Source organism: Phacochoerus africanus, chromosome 8, assembly GCF_016906955.1.
Source record: "Phacochoerus africanus isolate WHEZ1 chromosome 8, ROS_Pafr_v1, whole genome shotgun sequence".
NCBI lineage: Eukaryota > Metazoa > Chordata > Mammalia > Artiodactyla > Suidae > Phacochoerus > Phacochoerus africanus.
The window spans coordinates 4,321,923-4,343,030 of record NC_062551.1 but is presented as its reverse complement, the minus strand read 5'-3'; the positions used below and the strand labels follow the sequence as shown (position 1 = coordinate 4,343,030).

At 52.8% G+C, this 21,108-nt stretch overlaps 1 protein-coding gene and 1 long non-coding RNA gene across 2 annotated transcripts in view; one reads left to right on the top strand and one right to left on the bottom strand.

Annotated features, from left to right (window-relative positions):
• Positions 1 to 6,094: 6,094 nt before the first annotated feature.
• Positions 6,095 to 21,108, top strand: part of WFDC1 (WAP four-disulfide core domain 1) — a 31,434-nt gene continuing 16,420 nt past the window's right edge. Inside the window, exons 1-2 of the mRNA XM_047791298.1 lie at positions 6,095 to 6,373; positions 20,860 to 21,043. Of these exons, the coding sequence (XP_047647254.1) occupies positions 6,230 to 6,373; positions 20,860 to 21,043 (328 nt within the window). The 5' untranslated portion in view covers positions 6,095 to 6,229. The remainder of the gene's footprint in view (positions 6,374 to 20,859; positions 21,044 to 21,108) is intronic.
• On the bottom strand, positions 10,882 to 15,522 carry LOC125133159 (uncharacterized). The gene is made up of 3 exons (XR_007136428.1): positions 15,051 to 15,522; positions 12,877 to 12,992; positions 10,882 to 12,558 (listed from the first exon to the last, which is right to left on the bottom strand). It is a non-coding gene; the product is annotated as an uncharacterized LOC125133159 (long non-coding RNA).

The following is a 21,108-nucleotide window of genomic DNA, read 5'->3' as shown; positions in this document are numbered from 1 at the left end:
GATCCTTAACCCACTGAGCAAGGCCAAGACTCGAATCCATGTCTTCATGGACACTGCGTCGGGTCTTAACCCGCTGAGCCACAAGAGGATATCCTGTCCATTCATCTGTTGATGGGTACTTGATGACTCCACTTTCTGGTTATTGTAAATAGTGTTTCTGTGAATGTTTGTGACTCGGGGGCATTAGCAATGTCAGCAGACATTTTTGACTGTCACAAGTGGTGGGGAGTGGCAGGAGAATCCTACTGTCCTCCAGCAGGTGGAGGCGTACACGTTCCATTCTCCATAGCAGAGGGAAGCCCCCATAGCAGAGGATGAGCCAGAGCAAATGTCCAGGGCGCCGAGGAGAAACCCTTGGGTACCGCACACCAGCAGAGAGGACAATGGTGTGTCCCCAGTCCTAGGACAAGGTCTAGCTCAGGGGTGCCTGGGGGTGACCACACCCTGGGGGCAGGTGCTGCTGTAGGGGCTCAAGTCTGTCCAACCAGGTCAGGGGACTTGGTGCCAGGTGGTGGGCCACTTGGATCATGGGCTGGCATAGGGTGGCCAGCAAAGCCATTGGACAGGAGCCCTGGGTGAGCAGTGTGGGAGCGTCCATTTTACCATTCAGCAAGTAGCCCGACTATGTGCCAGGTGCATAGCACGTGAGAAAGTATAAAGCAAAAATAATGAAGACACCAGCCCTGCTCTCAGGGGATTTACCATCTATCAGGAGAGTCAGGCCTGGTGAGAAAGAATTGTCACTTCCACCCTTGGGTGGTGTGGGTCCTGTCAACCAGAGGTGCTTGGGACCATGAAATCCTGTGTAGATCAGGGAACATTTCTGGGACGAAGGGACTAATCATTTTGCTGCGAGCTGAGATAGGAGAAAGTCTCAACATGTTTACTCAGCAAAGAAAACAGGGAAGAGTGTTGGGCGGTGGGAACAGCATATGCAAAGGCCCTGTGGCTAAGGCAGAGGGTGAGTGTGTGTGGGAGGAAGGCTGGCACGTGGCAGCAGGGAGAAGGGGAGGGAGTGTGGAGGGACATGATCCCCAGAAGTCGGGGAGGGGTCCATGGGAGAGAGACCAAGTTCAACCAGGGCTTCTGGCCCTGGCTGTTTGGTAGAATCAGCCAGTTTTGATTTCCTTGTTCCGGGTCCTGATTCACTGGGTCTGGGCTGGACCTGGGTATGGCTGTGGTTGAAACCGCCTCTGAGTGATGCTCCTGTGCCACCAGGTGGATAAAATGTCTTCATCCGTGTCGCAAAAGGGCCGTGGCGAGGTCTTCAGCTCGGGAGGTGGGTGGGGCAGGTTTTCATCGTCTCGTGTGCTTTGAGGGAGAAATGAAAGCAAGAGGCCGAGAGATAAACCCTGCTTTGTGGGCTGGTCCAGGTCCGGTGGGAAAAGCCAGAAGAAGCCCAGCAGTGACCTGGGCCCGCAGCTCAAGAGGGACTGAGTCTGCCGATGGCCTTGGTAGCAGGTTCAGGCTCGGGAGAAAGGGGCTGAGCCCTTCCTCCTGTGTCTGCTGGCCTTGTGGCTTCCTCCTGCCAGAAAGGGGACCTTTTCCTGCAGCAGTCCTCAGTGACAAAGGAAGGAGGGAGGTCCCATAGGCCAGGGTAGAGGGGTCAGTTCCCGGACCTGGACCGGTCCCTGTGGGGCAGGAGGAAGGATGTGGGTGGAGGGAAGCAGGAATTCTTGGCTGGGAGGGCATCGGCCATGAGCTAAGGCAGAAGAGGGACACTGAGCAGAGGTCAAGGGCTGGACATTGGGGTGAACTGAGGTCAGGGTCTGGCTCTCCAAGAACAAGCGACCCAGGGGACATCTGCTTTCATTCACAGCCTGGAACCAAGCTGGGCGGGGCGGTTCTTCAGGACAGTGGTGCAACCTGAGGGCCTTTCCCACCGGGCCTCCTGCTGTTGCAGAGGATGCTCTGCCAAGAACAGGGCACCTCCTAAACTTATACTCTACCTGTACTGTCTATATAATCCTGGCCCAGAGAGTGCAAAGGCTTGCCTGAGGGCACACAGCAGTATTTGGACCCAGGGCCCAGGAGAATTTAAGGGGCCCAGGCAAGGGATTTTTGTTTTTTATCTTTTTAGGGCCGCACCTGCAGCATATGGAAGTTCCCAGGCTAGAAGTCAAACCAGAGCTACAGCTGCTGGCCTATGCCACAGCCACAGCCATGCCAGATCCGAGCCATGTCTGCAACCTACACCACAGCTCATGGCAATGCAGGATCCTTTAACCCACTGAGCAAGGCCAGGGATTGAACCCGCATCCTCAAGGATACTAGTCAGGCATGGAGACAACCTAAATGTCCATCGACAGAGGAGTGGATACAGAAGATGTGGTACATAGACACGATGGAATATTACTCAGCCATTAAAAGGAAAGAAATAACGGCATTTGCAGCAACACGAATGGACATAGAACTGATCATGCTAAGTGAAGGCAGTCAGACAGTGAGACACCAACACCAAATGCTATCACTTACATGTGGAATCTGAAAAAAGGACACAATGAATTTCTTTGCAGAGCAGATACGGACTCACAGGCTTTGAAAAACTTATGGTTCCCAAATGAGACAGGTTGGGGGGTGGGGGGATGCGCTGGGGGTTTGGGATGGAAATGCTATAAAATTTGGTTGTGATGAATGTTGTACACCTATAAATGTAATAAAATTCATAAAGTAATTAAAAAAAAGGATACTAGTCAGGTTCATTACCACTGAGCCACGATGGGAACTCCATCAGGCAAGTGTTTTAAATTCTTTTAAAATCACAAGAAATGAAAAGATTGTATTCCAGCCTGTCTTGTATTTGTCTTTTAATCAATACACAGTTGTAACAGATCTTGGGCAATTTTGTTTTCTTTAATAGAGGAAGGAGCCCAGGCAGGCAAAAGCCCCGAGGGCCTAAGGACGAGTGTGGCCCTGTTTGGATGGGTACCTCCCGGCCGTGGAGGCAAGGCCCACCCCAGGCGTAGCCTCTGCCTCCCTCTCCTTCCCCACGGCAGAGTATTCTAACGCCATCGGTCTGCATGTCAAGCCTGTTCTCTGTCCAGCCTCATCCTTCCCTTCTCAGATATGGGGCCCCTCCCCTGGGGGACCTCTGCTGGCTTCTGTGACTAGGTCATCCCCCCCCCCCCCCCGCCCCGCCCCATAAGTCCTTGTTGCAGCTTGGCTCCTGTGGACACATGGTGCATTGTTTTGAGCCCGTCTCTGAAAGCGAATGTCGGGTTTCAATCCCAGCTCTGCCAGGGATCAGCCGTGCATAGCTGGGCAGATTGTTCATGTCTCTGACTCTCAGTTTACCTGTCTGTAAAATGGGGATAGTAACAGTACCTGTCTAACAGTTTTGATAGATTACATGAGTGAATGTTTTTTGGTTTTTTTTTTGTCTTTTGTCTTTGTTGTTGTTGTTGTTGTTGTTGTTGTTGCTATTTCTTGGGCCGCTCCTGCGGCATATGGAGGTTCCCAGGCTAGGGGTCGAATCGGAGCTGTAGCCACCGGCCTACGCCAGAGCCACAGCAACGCGGGATCCGAGCCGCGTCTGCAACCTACACCACAGCTCACGGCAACGCCGGATCGTCAACCCACTGAGCAAGGGCAGGGACCGAACCCGCAACCTCATGGTTCCTAGTCGGATTCGTTAACCACTGCGCCACGACGGGAACTCCTGAATGTTTTTAAAGTCATCTGAGACTCAGTCTTACCTGTCAAATGGGATGATGATAGTAACTACCTGGTAGCGCTGTGATGGGTTCAATGGATTAGTATTTTTCAAGACCTGGCACCAAAAGGTGCCACCTAAGTGGTTATTAAAAACACTGACTAACGGAACTCCTCCACTTGCTAAGCCCCGTAAAGGCAGGGGCTGGACCTGGCTTTACTTTCTCTGGGATTGCTGGCCTGCCACATAGTAGGCATTCACATGTTTGAATGAATGAATTTCTCTGCTCCTCCTCCTTCTGCCTCTATGTTTCTTTCTGCTGGAAGTCATTCACACTCTAGTATGAAATATGAATTAATGCCACCCCATCCTCTTTGCCAGAGCACTCATTGGCCTGATCTCATCACCATGGAAGAGATATTCTACCTCTTTGGGGAAGGAATGTGAAGCCTCAGTGATCAGGTGGGGGAGTTTTATGGGGTCGGAGGGCAAAATTTTTCCCTAGATCCTGTAGCCACATCCTCTGCTCCTTCGAATGAAGCCCTAAGTACTTGTGCCCTTTGTTTTTTTTTTTTCTTTTGTCTATTTTAGGGCCACACTTGTGGATATGGAAGTTCCCAGGCTAGGGGTCGAATCAGAGCTGCTGCTACTGCCAGCCTACGCCAGATCTGAGCCAAGTCTGCAACGTACACCATAGCTCATGGCAACACCAGATCCTTCACCCCCTGAGCTGGCCAGGGATTGAACCCACATCCTCATGGATACTGATCGGATTGGCTACTGCTGAGCCATGACAGGCACTCCACCCTTTGTATTTTTGAAGGAGGTGCTTCCTGGAGGGGGCAAAGCCATCAGCAGGCCGGGGCTGTCAGACCCCAGCAGCCCAGCCTCACCAGCTGGTCCCTGGCAGCAGAGGAGATGAAAGGCCTCGCCAGCGCCAAGGCTTTCCCAGAGGAAACCTCGCCCATGGATTGGCAGGAAGTCACACTCAGGCTTGATAAGTCCCAGGAGGACAGCCCACTAAGCTTGGGATCACGTCCAGGTCTCCAGAGCTCAGATAAACCAGGAGGACCTCCGTCACTTGGAACAGAAAGTTCTGAGGCCTGGCCGGAATCGGGGAGGGGCCGCCTGCTGTGACATCGTGACGGGCCCCAGGCCCTGGCTGGCCCCCCTTGGCCCCAGCTGTGAGCATCCAGGCTGGCTGTCAGGCCAGGCCCCTGCCTCGTCCTGATCAAAGGAAAGCGGCTGCTTCCCTGGGTGCATTTGTACCCTGCTTATTTCTCGTCTCAGAGAATTTTCTCCTTCCACATGAAACCCACAGGGCAGCCGTGTTCCCCTGGGGTCAGCCCTTGTCTTAAAGACTTGAGAAGGTCATTTTTGTAAGTTAACGTCGGCCGTGAATTCACTGACTGGGTCACACTTGGCGTCCTGGGTCTCCGTGGTTCGAATATAGCTGAGGAATTGATGGCACAGTTGCACATTTATTGAGCACCTCCTGTGTCCCAAGCCCTGTGCCATGTGCTGAGGGAAGCACTTGGAAGATCAGTCACAAGTGGGAGTGGGGGGTGCTTTGGGTGGCCCGCCTGCCTCTGGGGACCATCTCTTTGTCCACAGACCAGGGATACGCCCTTCGAGATCCTTACAAAGATGACATTTATTCTCTGCATCCAGCTGGTGCCTACTGCGTGCTGAAGTGGGTCCCTCCGCTTCACCTGGTGATGCGTCACAGTAGGCAGACAGGGCTGGGTGGTGACCTAGCTCTGCGCCCTGCTGCCTGACCCCAGGCATGGACTGTACCTCTGTTTCCCCATCTGCAAAATGGGCATCAGAGCAGTGTCTGTCTGGGGGTTGCGGAGAACAGGCAATAGAATGTAAAGTTTGTGAAATCCAGATCCTTGTGTGAAACACACGCAAGCTGATATTTATAGCACACTTATGACGTTGGGGAAACACACTACACACACGCACAACGGCATTGAGCTCTCCCAAGAAACACACGATATGAGCAATTGTCCGCACACTGGCGTCAGAGAGAAGGTCGCTACCATTCCCGGCTGTGCATCCTCTTCCCACAGCCCCGGCCCTACTGGGCCCATTCAGCAACAATGGTGCTCTTGTGGGCAGAAGGGTGAGTCAGGCCAGTTCAAAACTTGGACCAGGTAGCAGCCCAGAGCCCCTTCCCCCGCCACCCCCCACAGCCTGGCCGCCCCCCCCACCCCTCAAGCTGGCACCCTCCCGAGGAGGGGCCCGCCCAGCTGCAGGGAAGTGCTCATTATCGCAGTGTGACAGGGCCACTCCCGGCCACGTCTCCCAGCCAGCCTGTTGCTCCCGCCTGCTGCCTCTGCCTTCTGAGCAGTCTCTGCGGCCAGATGTAATAGGGCCGGCTAAAAATAACCCGGCAGGCGGGCGGGCGGGCGGCCACCGTCGGGGGAGGGGGTGGGGAGGGGGCAGACACATGATCCCAGGGACCCGCAGTGGAGCTGAGGCCGTCCGGCAGGCGGTGCACACTTCAGCTCCCCACTTCCAGGACCTACCCGGCGGCGAGGGGGCCCCTCGCCTCTGACCGTCTGGGAGGAAATGCCTTTGACCAGCCGCAGGATGGGCAGCGGCCGGAGGAAGGTCAGCTGGGCGCTCTGCTTCCTGCTGCTGCTCCTGGAAGCCGCTTCGGCCAAGAATATCTCGAAACGGGCACTGCACGTGAGGCTGGCGGAGAGATCCCGCGTAAGTGCCTCGGCTCGGGGGCGGGGGTGCTGGGGGGAAACGGGTGAACGGGTGATCCCCCCACTGTTTGACCCTCCCACTCCCACCCGGCCATCGCGGGCGGTCCAGGGCAGGGGTCTGTCTTTCTCTGAGTTGTGCCAAAGTCGGGTGGGAGGCAGATGGAACTCACCGCCCTCTAAAGCCTCCACGCCTGGAAGTAAAGAAGCAAGGGGCCCCTAAAAACGCCCAGGGGGGCAGTGACACGTTTTGGAGTGCTGCGCCTCTCCTGTCAATAACCACATGTCGATAGGATGCAATTATGCATCCATGCGGTTCCTGACTCATTCAATAAATATTTAGTGGAAACACAGCCAGGCGCTGTGTGCGGTCCTGTGGGATGGAGGCATCAGCTCCCACCCTCCAGGGTGGCACAGTCTGGTGGGGGGGTGGCCTGGGTGACATGTGGTAGCAATACAAAGGGATGCCATGCCATGGTGAGAGGCGAGAAGCGTGCGCCCTGCAGCCCTGTCTAGGTTTGAATCTAGACTCTGTTGCTGACTGTCTGTGTGACTTCAGGAAAGTGGTTTGACGTCTCTGAGCACCAGTGACCCTATCTGAAAGAGACTGATGTGTTGCTTTCACTTCCTTTCATCCAATATGGATGTTTGATCACCACTGTTTGCCTGGGCCCCTATTGCCCTAGATGTGGGGGTGCAGACATCACATCCCTACCTGCCTTGGGGAACTCGCATTACCCCCTCAGGCTGGGGTTGCAGAGAATGAAGGAGAACTGAAAGGAAACACACAACACAAGGACAGCTTGTTTTGTTGTGCTTCGTGATGCTGCAGTTTTACTAACGGCAGGTTTGTAGCAACCCTGCTTCGAGCAAGTCTATCGGCACCATTTTTCCAACAGCGTTTGCTCACTTCGTGTCTCCGTGTCACATTCGGGTAATTCTTGCACTAGTTCAAACTTTTTCATTAGTATTCTATTTGTCATGTTGATCTGTGATCAGTGATCTTTGGTGGGACTCTTGCAAAAATGTCATGACTCATTGCAGGCTCAGAGGATGGCTAACAGTCGTCAGCAATAGGGTATTTTTTTAAAAATTTTTTGATTATAGTTGATTCACAATGTTGTGCCAATTTCTGCTGTCCAGAAAAGTGACCCAGTCACACACGTATGGCAGGACCTCATTGCTTACCCATTTGAAATGTGATAGGCCCCATCTACTAACCCCAAACTCCCAGTCCCTCCCCCTCCCCCTTGGCAACCACAAGCCTGTTCTCTGTGTCCATGAGTCAGTTTCTGTTCTGTAGAGAGGTTCATTTGTGCCATATTTTAGGTTCCACATGTAAATGATTCATATGGTATTTGTCTTTCTCTTTCTGACCTACTTCACTTAGGATGAGAATCTCTAGTGGCATCCATGTTGCTGTGAAAGACATTATTTTGTTCTTTTTTCTGGCTGAGTAGTATTCCATTGTACATATGTACCACATCCATTCATCTATTGATGGACATTTAGTTGGTTCCATGTCTTGGCTGTTGTGCAGTGGGGTGTTTTTAAATTAAGGTGTATACATTGTGGTGCAGTAGAAACGAATCCAACTAGGAACCATGAGGCTGAGGGTTTGACCCCTGGCCTCGCTCAGTGGGTTAAGGATCCAGTGTTGCCATGAGCTGTGGTGTAGATCGCAGACACGGCTCGGGTCCTGTGTGGCTGTGGCTGTGGCATAGGCCGGTGGTTACAGCTCTGATTAGACCCCTAGCCTGGGAACCTTCGTATACCACAGATGCAGCCCCTGAAAAGAAAAAGAAGACCAAAAAAAAAAGACAAAAATAAAATTATAGGTAAATGCAATGGATGCCCAGAAGAATGTGTACAGCTATGCCCCCAAGAGAGTCAGGGAGGGTTTTCCAGGGTTGAGGACATTCAGCCTAAGGCTTTAAAGGATGAATAGGTGTCTGCCGGAAGAGGGAGAGGGAAAGGTTTAATGACCCCAGGCATGGCATTGAGGCTGATCGCAGCCTCCACAGCTCACACTTTACAGGTGAGGCAGGACCCCACGAGGGTGTAGAGCAGCAGAGTAGCAGGTGAAATAGTGCTAAGTGCTTGGAGGGGACGAGCTCTTGTGAGACGGTGTAGTCACAGAAAGCTTCCTGGAGGAGGTGGCCAGATCTTGAAGGACTACTAAGAAGTAGGAGGAGGAAGGACATTCCTAGAAGAAGACTTAGCGAGGCCTGAGGCACTGCGGCGGAAGCACTGCACCTGGAGCCCTCTCGCTACAGGGGAGGGCACGCGTGTGCAAGGAGGGAGTGAGACACTTCTCAGGTTGGATTCCCCTGTGCTCTTTGCTGGCCCAACAGGATGATTTAGGCCTCTGAGTGTCCAGCACTTTGGTTCTAGGACCACAGAGAACTTTCCGGTACACCATCGGGCCTTGTCTCCACCTTGTCCTGGAGTGTCACAGGAGCAGATGCCGTGACCTCTCACTAGGAGGCACAAGGAGCCTGGGAAGTTTGGGGACAGTGTGCATAGGGGATGGGGGCGGGTCTTTTAAAAAACACAGGCCTGGAACTGAAATCACTTCTGGCCACCATTTGTAAGAACGCAAGCACTCTGAGTAATTTGCACTGACTGGATTGGAACTCCCCCCACCCCGGTTATCAAAGGATCAGCTTCCCTCTCCAGCGCCTATGCACAGGAGAGGTTTGTGCCAAGAGCATGCCTCGGAGGCAGCCCCGGGAAAGACAGACTGCTGACTTGTGGCTCAGAGGTCGGGGAGCCTGGGCAGGGAGTCTGGGCAGGGCACCTGGCCCAGGAATTCATCTCAGTGGCATCTCTATTGAGCTCTGCAGCCTTGGGCTGCTCGCTGCCCCTCTCTGGGCCTCAGGTTGTTACCTGGAAAATGAAGGCAGAGGACCAGGTGATGGCCAAGGCCCTTTCAGTTCTGATTCTAACTTTCGTGCAAATGTCCAACAGGAAATTGAGGAGTAATAGGAAGCAGCCCCCACACGCTCGGAAGCAGGACTCATAGGGGGCCCCCATCGCCCCACTCCGAGCTGTCAGCTCATCCACCTTGGCCCTGGGCCCTATGGGCCAGGGCAGGGCGAGGGGAGGCTGGACATCCAGGATGCTGCTGAAGCCAGCTTGTACCCACTCCTCAGAGTTAAACAGAGCCCTTAGTAAAAGTTAAGTCATATAAATATATAATCATATAATGTATGTTAAGAAAGGAAGTCAGTTCTCCTTGGGAGAATCAGTTCCTGATGATTTTGGTAGCATTCCTACCATTCTCCCAGCTCTCGGGGTCATTTGTGTCTGTGGCATCTGTGTGGCAGAAATGCCATCTATCAAGGTGCTATTACACATCTCTTCCCAACTTCTCATTCAGCAGCTTCACGTTGGTAGTAGTTTTTTTTGTTTGTTTTTTGGTTTTTTTTTTTGTCTTTTCTAGGGCTGTACCAGCGGCATATGGAGGTTCCCAGGCTAGGGGTGGAATCGGAGCTGCAGCAGCCGGCCTACACCACAGCCACAGCAAGGCCAGATCCAAGCCGTGTCTGCGGCCTACACCACAGCTCGTGGCAACGCTGGATCCTTAACCCACTGAGCGAGGCCAGGGATCGAACCCTCAACCTCATGGTTCCTAGTCCAATTCGTTTCCGCTGCACCAGGACGCGAACTCCACGTTGGTAGTTCGAAGTCAGTCAGGGCGGGGGGTTTTACGCCGTGGGCATCTGCAGAGGTTGCAGGCGGAGAGCTGGTGTTAAATCTGGACCCGCAAGGCCTCCCGCATCCTGCGTTCAGGCTCCTCCCCTTTTCAAAGCCCCGCCCCTTGGCGGAGTAGGCGCGGGGGAATAGGGGGATTGCCTGGATGCTATAGGCATCTTTCTGCCCAAGAGACAGTGCCAGAGGGGAAGCCAGGACAGGCCTTCTGGGGAGACTTATAAGGAGAAGAGGGCTTGTCCTCCGTGGGCCTCCGTTCCCTCATCTGCAGAGGGGGAGGTGGCAGTGCTGCTTTGCAGTCCAGGGGAAAGACGGCGAGAACCCGCCGCTCCGTGCGCGGGCGGACACCTTCTCTATATGTGTCCTGATCAAATCAAAGCAAAACAAAGACAGAACCAGGTATTTAGGAGGCTGGATAAGTTGGCATGGAATAGGTTAGGATGTGGAGATTTTTTTGGTTTTTGTGTTTGCTTTTTAGGGCCACACCCGTGGGGCACAAGGAAGTTCCCAGCCTAGGGGTCCAATCAGAGCTGTAGCTGCCGGCCACAGCCACAGGAACTCGAGATCCAGGCTGGCTCTGTGACCTACACCACAGCTCCGGACAATGCTGGATGCTTAACCCACTGAGCGGGGCCAGGGATGCAACCCACGTCCTCATGGATACTAGTCGGGTTTGTTATTGCTGAGCCATGAGGGGAGCTCCAGGAAGTGCAATGTTAGTCAGTGGCCCAAGAGCCTTCCTGGAGAATTAAGGTCAGCGCTGTGCTGTGTTCTGGGCTTTGCTTACCTGGCATTTGATGAAGGTTATAAGACCCATTCTTTATTGAGTGTGTCCTGTGTGTCAGGGCAAGCATTCGCCATGCGTTATATCTCATGATCTTCTGAACACGTCTCCCCAGTAGCATGCATTGTGGCTGCCCTGTCAGCCTGGGGACCATGTAGCCTGATGGCCCCTGTAGGTGTGACTGTGGCTTTGGGTCTGTTTTGTCCCTTAAGCTCCCATCCAGGGCAGGTGGAAATGGCTCTGCGGTTTGCACCCTGCCCCAAGATGCTTGCCCAGCGGAGGGGGCACTACCAGCTGCAGCAGCCAGGAGCCAGGGGTGCATCTTGTAAGGCTTACCGTGGAATGGGCTGCCCCTTTGCAGTTAGCCTGCCCAGGGCTGCATCTTCTGGGCACAGAGGCACTGTGGCAGGTGGCAGCCTGTGCCAGGCATGTTCCCTGGTCTCTCCAGGCTGGGCCTCCTCTCTCTGGTTACTTCTGTTGGCACCAGAGTTTTCTAGTGCCTCTTTGGTTTTCTGCTAAGTTGGCAGGAGTGGGAGAGGCAGGTGGCCCGGGGCTGTGCATATACCACCCCTGTGCTCTCATCCTTCCCTGAGTCCTGAAGTCCTCACCTCATCCTGGAAGCTCTGCCCATGGAGCCCGCTTGGCTGGTGCGCAGGATATGCCAAATGTTGGGGTCCATATGGTGGGGCAGGTGGAGCTGAAAGCCCGTGGCCCCACTTCCTCATCCCCAGGTGGGAAGCCTCTGAAAAGTGATTGGATGCTTTCTCAGAGGGTCCCCTTGGGTTTGAGTTCTGGGTGCCCATGGCAGTCATCTGTGCTTGAGTGGTCCCCGGACGACCCCTCCCTTCCCCGTCTCATGTCCCCAGGGCCCCTCGGGAGCTCCCTGGGGTCCCCTTGCAAATAGACCCCCCTGCCCTGAAATCCTGGTCTCAGATCTGTGTGGTGGATTTGTGTTTCCCCCTCCCCCAAAAGATCTGCTTGCATCCTAAGCCCTGGGGCCTGTGTGCGTGACTTTATGTGGAAATAGGGACACGGTGGTGTGATCAGCTAAGATGGGGACATATGGGAGTGAGGGAGGCCCTTAGTCTTGTGTGGCCGGTGAGCTTAGAGGAAGACAAGAGGCACAGAACAGAGGCACGGGGAGAGGGCTGTGTGAGGCTGGAGTCAGAAGTGAGAGTGATGCTTCTCAGGCCATGTTGCTCCAAAGATCTCCAGGAGCCGCCAGGAGAGAGGCCTGGAACAGACACTCTCCCCTCCCCGGCCTCAGAAGGAACCAGCCCTGCTGACACCTTGACTTTGGACTTCAGCCTGTAGAGCTGGGAGATGACGCATTTTCACTGTTTTAAACCAGGCAGCCCGTGGTGTGTGGTTACAGCAGGCTAGAACCCTCATGGAGCAGCTTCTGCGAACAGATGCAGTCAGTTCTGTTGTTTGCACCTAGCAGCCTGGTGTAGACATTGCCCAGGGGAGGAAGTCAAGGCCAAAGCAGGGAGTGGCTCACCACCGCCCCATTCCGGCCATGGATGGGTGAAGCTGTCGTTGGGTCCTCAGAGTCCTGGAGGCTTTCCTCGCTCCCTGCAAGACCTGGGATTGTACCCCTGCAGGACTCCATCAGCAGGGCCACCAGGATGCACACCTGGGGGGAGGGCTGCTCAGTTCCTGGCCGAGACCCCGTGGGTCCTCCCTGGGGGCTGGAGAGAGGGGACATGGGACGTCATGGTGAAGTGCTCCCTGTCGGCGGGGCCATCCCTGGGGGCCTCGTGCAGGGCCTGGCCCATCACAGGCTCTCAGAAACATTTTAAGGACAAGAGGGATGAGCTGGAGGGATGACCGGAAGGAAGGAAGGAAAAGGAATGGTGTGAAGTTGGGGTTTTCTCCTCCCTGAACCTGGCTCCCTTACCTGAGATTTCAGTCCTGTAGTTAATTCCAGGTAGAAACAAATGAGGGAAAAAGCATCCAGGAGTACTTGTGGGAGAGGGAGGGAGACAGGAAAGCAGGGGGAGGCATACCTGACTGTCTGTAGCGGCGCTGGTCACGGCAACCCAAGTGGAACCAGCCCGGATGTCCAGGAGCTCTGCGTGGGTCCCCAAAATAGGTCTTAGCCACACAGTGGAATATTATTCAGCTGTGAAAAAGGAAAGAGGTACTGAGCATGCTACAGCCTCGATGAACCCTGGAAACATCATGCTCAGTGAAAGATGCTGGTCCAAAAAAGCCATATATCGTAGGAGCTATTTGTGTGATATGTTCAAAAAGGGCAGATTCACAGTGACAGAAAGTAGGTTAGAGGGTGCTGGGGGCTGAGGTGGAAAGAGGAGGAGCTGCTTAATGAGAATAGGATTCTTCCAGTAACACACACAACATTTTTTTTAAAAAAGAATGACTGTTTGGGGTGATGTAAACGTTTTTAGAAATAGAGGTGGTGGTTGCACAATACTGTGCATTTCATCAGTGCCCTAGAATTGCACACTTGAAAATGGTGAAAATGGTAAGTTTTATGTCGTATGTCTTTTACCTACCATGATAATCTTTTGAAAAAGCAGTGGGAACCTGAGGTCCCTCTTAGGATTCTGTGAAGTCTCTTGTCTTAGCTTTGGGGGTCCCCTCCTGAGATAGCTGGTTCCTGATGCCTCAACACCCCTTACGTCGCTTTTAAAACTTTTCATAACTTCTTGGAGTTCCCTGGTGGCCTAGTGGTTAAGCACTCGGCGTTGTTACTGCCGTGGCTTGGGTTCGATCCCTGGCCTGGGAATTTTTGCATACGCCGCAGGGACCGCCAAAAAAAAAAAAAAGTTTTCACAATTTCTTGACTTCTCCTTCTTAACGTTATAGCTCCCTTATGATGACCTGAATGATTGTTTTTTTCTTATTCTGGCCTTCTTTAGTTTCGCATCATCTTTCACAGATAAACCCAAGAAAGCAATTCCTTTGCTTTTCTCTGTGCGATGTTTGGTTGATTTCTATTTGTCGATGGTCAGGAGCTGAGCCATGTGAAGGCACGGGCCATGTCTTCTGGTTCGGTTCAGCTCAGATGCAGCCTGTGCACGGCTCATAGTAGGCCCAGGAACTGTGAGTTTACCATGAAATGAATGAATCAGTTACATGAAAACTTTCTAAAACAGACGAAGAGGGATGGAAAGTTCTGGAAGACTTTCAGGTGCAGAGTGGGGCTCCGTGGACAGCAGCTGAGTGTGCAGCCTTGCTCTCGACATATACTGGAGTGGGCTGTCATGGTGTGAGGGCCCAGATGGCTCAGTACCTCTTCAAGAAAGTCCCATTAGCCGAGCACCAAATGGCTCCTAGAGCCAAATTCCCAGGCGTCAGGAAGTGGCATTCGTCAGCCACACTGAACTGCAAGCCCTGTGTTCCAGGGAGAGGCGTATTTTTAGATCTTTGACGTCCGAATTCCAGAGGAAGAGCAAGTAAAGCTTAGAGGGAATCTGGCTTTCTTCCTGCACCAAGCAAACCAGTCCTGGGCGCATTTTTATGGGTCAGGCTGTTAAGTCTCTGGAACATTCCAACGAAGCAGAAAGCTCTTGCCCAGGAATGAAGGGGGTGGGTGATGCGGGTAAACTGGGGCAGCTATGGAGACTGGATTCTTTCTCCTTAAATGGAAATGGTTTACGTTTTTTTCCTGATTATAAAAACAATGATGTTTACTGTGAAACACACGGAGACAATACAGAAAGGCATCAAGTAAAAAGCATCTAAATTTTCCCTCTAAAACATAAACTCTGTTGGGGTGTGGGTGTGTGTGCGCGTGCGCATGTGCGCCTAGACTTTTCCATGAAGCAGTCACACTCAGCTCATAGTGTTTCCTTAATGGTATTTTGCTCATATGGTTTAAAATTTTTTTTACTGAGATGAAGTTCCCATAATGTAAAATTAACCCAACAAAAGCAGTCCATTCAGTGGCGTGTAGTACCTTTGCAATGTTGTACAACCACCACCTCTATCTAGTTCCAAAATATTTCCATCACCCCAAAAAGAAACCCTGTACCCATCAAACAGCTGCCTCCCCTCCCCTCCCCCCCAACCCCCAGCACCTTCAATCTGCTTCCTGTCTCCATAAGTTTCCACAACTGTGATCCTCCAATACGTGGAACTTGTGTCTGGATTATTATTCATTCTGGTTTGCACTTGGCATTTTTCATCACACATGAACTATGTTCCTGTAACAGACCTGTGTCCTCTTCTCCAAGGGCCCTGTGAGGTTCCAAGGCACAGATGTGCTGTTAATCATTGATCCAGCCTCCTCTGGTTCGATATCCAGCTGTTTGCTCCGGTGGAATCTGGACTTGGACCCACGGAACTGGGCTTCCCACTGAAGCAGCCCAGAACTGTGTCCTAAGGAGAGCAGCAGCAGAATGGCTTTGCAAATCTAGAGGCTTCCAAAACTATCCCCTCAAGGAATGGGGAAAAAAAAAAAATAGACACCAGGTTGAAACCTTAACGGAACCATCTTTATCCAAGAAGGGCTTTCGGCGCCGGCACGTTCTTGTCTGATCTGTACCATAAATATAAGTTCAGCAGCTGCTTTGCAGCCAGCCGGCCTTACACTCCCTGGGCAGGAATGAAAATGCCAGGTGAGCACGGTGACTTGTCTGGGATTTTCATAAAGGATCTTGCCAGTCTGGGGAGAGCTGCCTTTTTTGTCAGAGGGATTGGACATGCTGTTATCTTATTTTTGGCTGCGTGGCATCAGAGGGGAAGGCTGGCTGCAGAGAGCAGGGGCCAGGATGAGCTCTTTCCAGAAACGTGTCCCTGGGGGCAGCAGTTCCATGACTACATCCAGAGCTGGGGCTGGTCCATAGGCAGGTGGGAGGCAGGGGCATGTGAGCAGGGGGTCCCCAAGCTGGCAAAGCCACAGGAATCTCATGGGCTAGACGGAAGCAGCTCCTCAGAGCCAAGCTCCCGGGACAGGAAAAAGCCAGAGTCAGACAGACCCAGGCTTGAATCTTGCGTCTGCCGTGTGACCTGGGACAAGTGCTTTTGGTATTTCTGCGCCTGTTTCCTTGTCAGGCAAGTGGGTTAATACTAGCAGTGACCTTGGAGGGTTATAGTGAGATTCAGTGGGTGAGGACCCAGCACAGTGTTGGCACACGGTGAGATCTTCGCCCATGCTGCCTGCCCTGCCCTCATCTGCGATCAGACTGCCCACGTTGTGAGCCTGGTGCTCCCCCATGCAGTGCCCATGTACCTCGGTTTCCTCGCCTATATGATGGGGACAGCAGTAGTACCTACAGGGGACCCTCAGAGTTCCCTTAGGAACTTTGCTGCTTCTGTGCCACACCCACCACCACCTCTCCCCTCCCCCTACCCCCCCAGAAATGATTGCATCGCTTCGGAAGGTCTTCTGTTTCTTCACACCCCACTGAGGTCCCAAACTCCTCGGGGGCAGAGATAGGCTCATAGGTTTCTTTTGCATCTGCGTCAGCCTCACCCCTAAAGCATCGTCGTGGATGAGCGCTGGAGGGCGGGAAGGAGGGAGGAGGCAGGGAAGACTGGCAGAGGCGAAGAGTAGAGCCACCTCGAGTTGAAGAGCAGGTGGCAGATCCTGGCGATGGGACCCGAGCCTCCTGAGGCCACGGAGTCCACAAAAACAGAGGGAATCATAAAACCAGTGGATGCACGTCGCTGAGCCTCGCACCCCAGGGGTGACCTCATCCACTCCCTCTGCAAACCCCTGGAGCGGGCACTTGCTTCTGTACCCATTTAGCATGTGAGGAAAACCGAGGCTCTGAGAGGTCGCTGAATTTCCTGTATGATCCCACAGCGACAGGGGTCCCAGCCAGACTCATCTGATTCTCACACCTGAGCTCAAACCCCCGAGCAGTTCAGCCTGACTGTTTATGAGGTTTCAGCCTTAGGGACATCAGTCTTGACACACATGAAGATGGGACACAGCGTCTCAGTTCTCCCAAAGGAGGAGGAGGTGTTAGGTGAGCAAAGGCAGAGATGCGTTTTGAATGGAGGGAACAGAGGCAAGGAGGATGCTGGGGAAGATGCAGTATTTTTTGGCTGCACCTGCGCCACACAGAAGTTCCTTGGGGCCAAGGATCAAACCCACGCCATAGCAGTGATCTGAACCAGCAGTGACAATGCCTGATCCTTAACCACTAGGCCACCAGGGAACTCCCAAGATGCAGTGTTAAACACGGAGGGACAGTTTCATGTCAATGGGGCTGCCTGGTCTTCAGGGCCACCTGCACTGGGATGGCGTGTAAGTTGATCAGTTGGTACATGGAAACGCCCAGAAGGATGCCTGGCACGGGGTAGACTGCCAGGAAGTGCTGCCCATCACCGTCACAGTCATGCCTCCGTTATCATCATCATCACAGCTTTGGTTCAACCCCAACAAATATGAACTGAGCACCTGCTGCACGCCAGTTCCTGTCGTAGGTGCTGGGGACACAGGTGGGAAGAGAACAGAGTCCTAGGAGAGCACGTCTAAGGGGACAAAGAGAAAAAAGTCGAACGGTGGCGGTCCGTACGCCGTTCTCCCCAGGATGATGGGGCTTTGGAGCCACCTAAGGCAGGCTGCGGGGAACGGGGAGCGCCAGATGAGGGCGCACGTGAGTAGAGACCCGGAGGAAGCGGGAGCCGGAGCCAGGTGGTTATCCGCTGAGCAAGGCACAGCCTGTGCAAAGGCCCGGAGGTGCGACCTCAGTGAGGCAGGAAGGAGCGAGGGGACAGTGGTGGGAGAAGGGAGGGAGGTTAGAGAAGTGGAGCGGTGTGGGGCCTTCCGAGGACTTCGGCCTTTCACTTTTAACCCCCCAGCCCCCATGGGCTGGGAAAGTGATCTCTTTATTTCCCTGGTCAGAAAACTGTTCTTTCACAGAAGGCCAGGAAACGTCCTTTGTTTAGGACCCTCTGTGAGCCTCACCTTGCATGACATGAAATATTTTTCAAAACATTTAATCCTTTAATCTGGTCTCCTCGGTGAAATCGGTTTTTTATCACCCAGGACCATCTGCTGTTCCGGCCGCGCCATAAATCACTCGGGCGATTTGACTTCTAAGGCGCTTATCTCTTTTGTTCTCTCCGACTTCTGAGAAACTGACATTTGGATTTTCCCTGGAGAGCAGTGGCGCATCGAAAATGGATCTCTCCCCGCGCCCCTATTGCGGGGGCTACCCTGGGGAAGTCACCGTCCGGGAGGCGGCGGGGGCGGAGGAAAGCGTTTGCCGTCGGATCTGTAAATTTCACAAACGAGGCTTGATGTGGCAACAGGCTGGGCGGAAAAACCAGCCGTCCGTTCCTGCTACGCGCAGGCATCCTCCGTCACCCCCTGAAGGAGGCCGGGCAGCTGTCACCTCCCATTAGGGTTCCAATGAGGCTCCACCATGGCTCCAATGTCGTTCATTCTGAAGAAAATAAACTGAGAGCTAATGGCGCGGGATTGTGTGCCCCGCCTGCAGCTTGGAAATTATTTGCGAGGAATTAAGGGGACCCGCCGAGCAGGGGGTGGCAACACAGCTGAACCAAGGGTTAGAAGATGCAGGAGTTACAAGATCTCCCTTCTGCTTTGGCTTCCTTTCTGCCAAATGTTGGCTTCGTATGCGTTTTTTTCTTTTCACCAATTAAAGGATTTATGTAAGGGAGCAAAGAGAAATTCGCTGGGTACAAACCACATAAAATAGATAAGCAGCAAGGGATTACTAATAGCACAGGAATTATATTAAATATCTTATAATCTATAATGGAAAGTAATCTGAAAAAAAATACCTACATATATAAATGAGTCACTTTACATCTGAAACTAACACAGTATTGGAAATCAGCTATACTTATATATATTTTAAAAAATGCATTCTCTGGGTGAAGCAGGGCTGGGACGAGGAGCCCCACCCTCCCCAGGCTGCCCCCAGCCTCCCTCGGTCACTGTTTCCTTACCTCCTGGCCCTAAGTCTTAGCCCCTGGGGGTCTCTGGGAGGTAGTTTGAAAAACCTCTGGTCCTGGTGATTGCACCCATTGGCAGATCCGTCTGGTCTGCACCTGTTCTTGGTGACCTGACGTGCCCTAGAGGGCCTTGGGAACAGTGCGTGGAGTTGCAGCCCTGCAATCAGTGTGGGGGACGATGTACAAACATCCTTGACCTTTGAGGGCACGTGCCATTGTGGAGTTTGCCTTTATTTAAAAAAAAAAATTAAGATATCAGAAGGGCTTTTCTTTTTTATTATGATTTTTATGTTTTTCCGTTATAGCTGGTTTACAGTGTGCTGCTGATTTTCTGCTGTACAGCAAGGTGACCCAGGCACACTTGCATATATGCATTCTTTTTTCTCACGTTGTCATGCTCGTAAGGGCTTTTCTTGTCATCAGGAATTCTTCATAAATACTTCTTCTTTTAAAATGTTTAAAGTGTCTTCTTTAAATAAAAAAAAATGTGTCATTGGCAAAACATTTTGCACGTGGGAACCATGCAAAAGAGCATGCAATGAGGAGAAAAGAGTGCCATAAGGAGATATTTCCCTCATTTTGGGAAACAATTTCTTCTCTTCAGAGGCAGTTTTTGGCAACAATTGGTTTGTATTCTCATATATCCTTCCAAAAATGTTCTGGATCTGTACAAATAGCTGCATATTACATGTGTGTGCAGATGTATATTTTAAAACATAGGTGCAGTGCATACAAAATGCTACACCTTAATTTTCTTCACAATCCACCGTCTCTTAGGGATCACTCATAAGCAGGTTTTAGTGGCTACCTGCTATTGCAGTCTGCACACAGGCATTATTTATTTGGACAGTGCAAGAGGCAGGATTTTGAAATATGTATACACTGGGCAGATTGGGAGATAAATAGGTGAGGCGTTTGAGATGGGAGGGGTGGTTCAGTCATGAGCAGGAAGCGGGGCCACCCCGGGTGTTTTTTTTCCCCTAGTGAACCCACTCTGCAAGTGTGTGTGTGTAGGGATATGTAAGACCTGCTTTCCACACATTCCCCCCCTAAATCCAGAAGCAGAGCGCCGTTCCCCCCACGACGGGTGCCTCCCGACTCCACCTCTAAAATGCTTATTTTCTTGGTCATGAGGCCGTACTTCCTATATGCTACGTAGTGTATTTTTAACTTTCTATTGAAACTATACCAAAAAGTGCAAAAAGCCAGAGTCCAGTTCCACGAATCCCCACAAAACGAACATACTGTAATCAGCGCCCAGATCAAGAAACAGAATGGGAGTTCCCGCTGTGGTGCAGTGGGTTCCTGATCCGCCTTGTCTCTGTGGTGGCGCCGGTTTCATCCCGGCCCCGCGCAGTGAGTTAAGGTTCCGGCGATGCCGCCGCTGTGGCGATTCGATCCCTTGTGCGAGAACTTCCACATGCTGAGAATGCAGCCAAAAAGAAAAAAGACACAGAACGGAGTCAGACCCCCGGGACCCCCCCAGGCGCCCTTCAGGTCACCACCCCGTCAGTGACCACTTTCCTCGTTTCTCACACCAGACATCAGCTTTGCCTGTTTTTGAACAAAAATGTACATGGATTCACACTATATATCCTCTTGTGAGCTGGCTTTTTTTTTCTCAGTATTCGTGAGGTTTACCAAGCTGTTTGTTGTGTGAGTTTATTCATTTTGTGTATGATTTGTAAATTCTCAAAGCTTTATATAAACATGGATTATAAGAAATATACATGTATAGATAGAAATATCTATGTATGCGTCTGGAAGTGTTTGTACATATCAGGGTAGGCACTTAACATACAGCTCCTCTCGATCACGTTATCCTTTTTCTTGCTGATGGGCGTACAGTCGTTTCAGTTTGGGGCTGTTACAAAGAGAAACAGCATCTTTTTATCCTCAGAGCGGTCGGCTGAAGTTGGTTGTGCTGTGATCACGCGAGGAGGCGGCGGCTCAGAGAGGCCCAGAGGCTCGCGGGCGGCGCCCAGCTCTCAGGGGCGGGGCTGGGGTCCGCCCTCGGCCCCGCCCCGGCCCCGCCCCCGGCGGCTGCGACCGCCCCGCCCCGCCCCGCTGACCCCGCCCTCTCCCCGCAGGCTGAGGAGGCGGGCGGACTCCGGCAGCCCCGCGCCGACCGCTGCCCCCCGCCCCCGCGCTCGCTGCCCCCCGGCGCCTGCCAGGCGACGCGCTGCCAAGCCGACTCCGAGTGTCCGCGACATCGGCGCTGCTGCTACAACGGCTGCGCCTACGCCTGCCTGGAGGCCGTGCCGCCCCCGCCAGGTAGGCGGCCCCGGACCTGGGGCTGAGGTGGGGATGGGGAAGATGGGTCGGGGGCGGGCACGGCT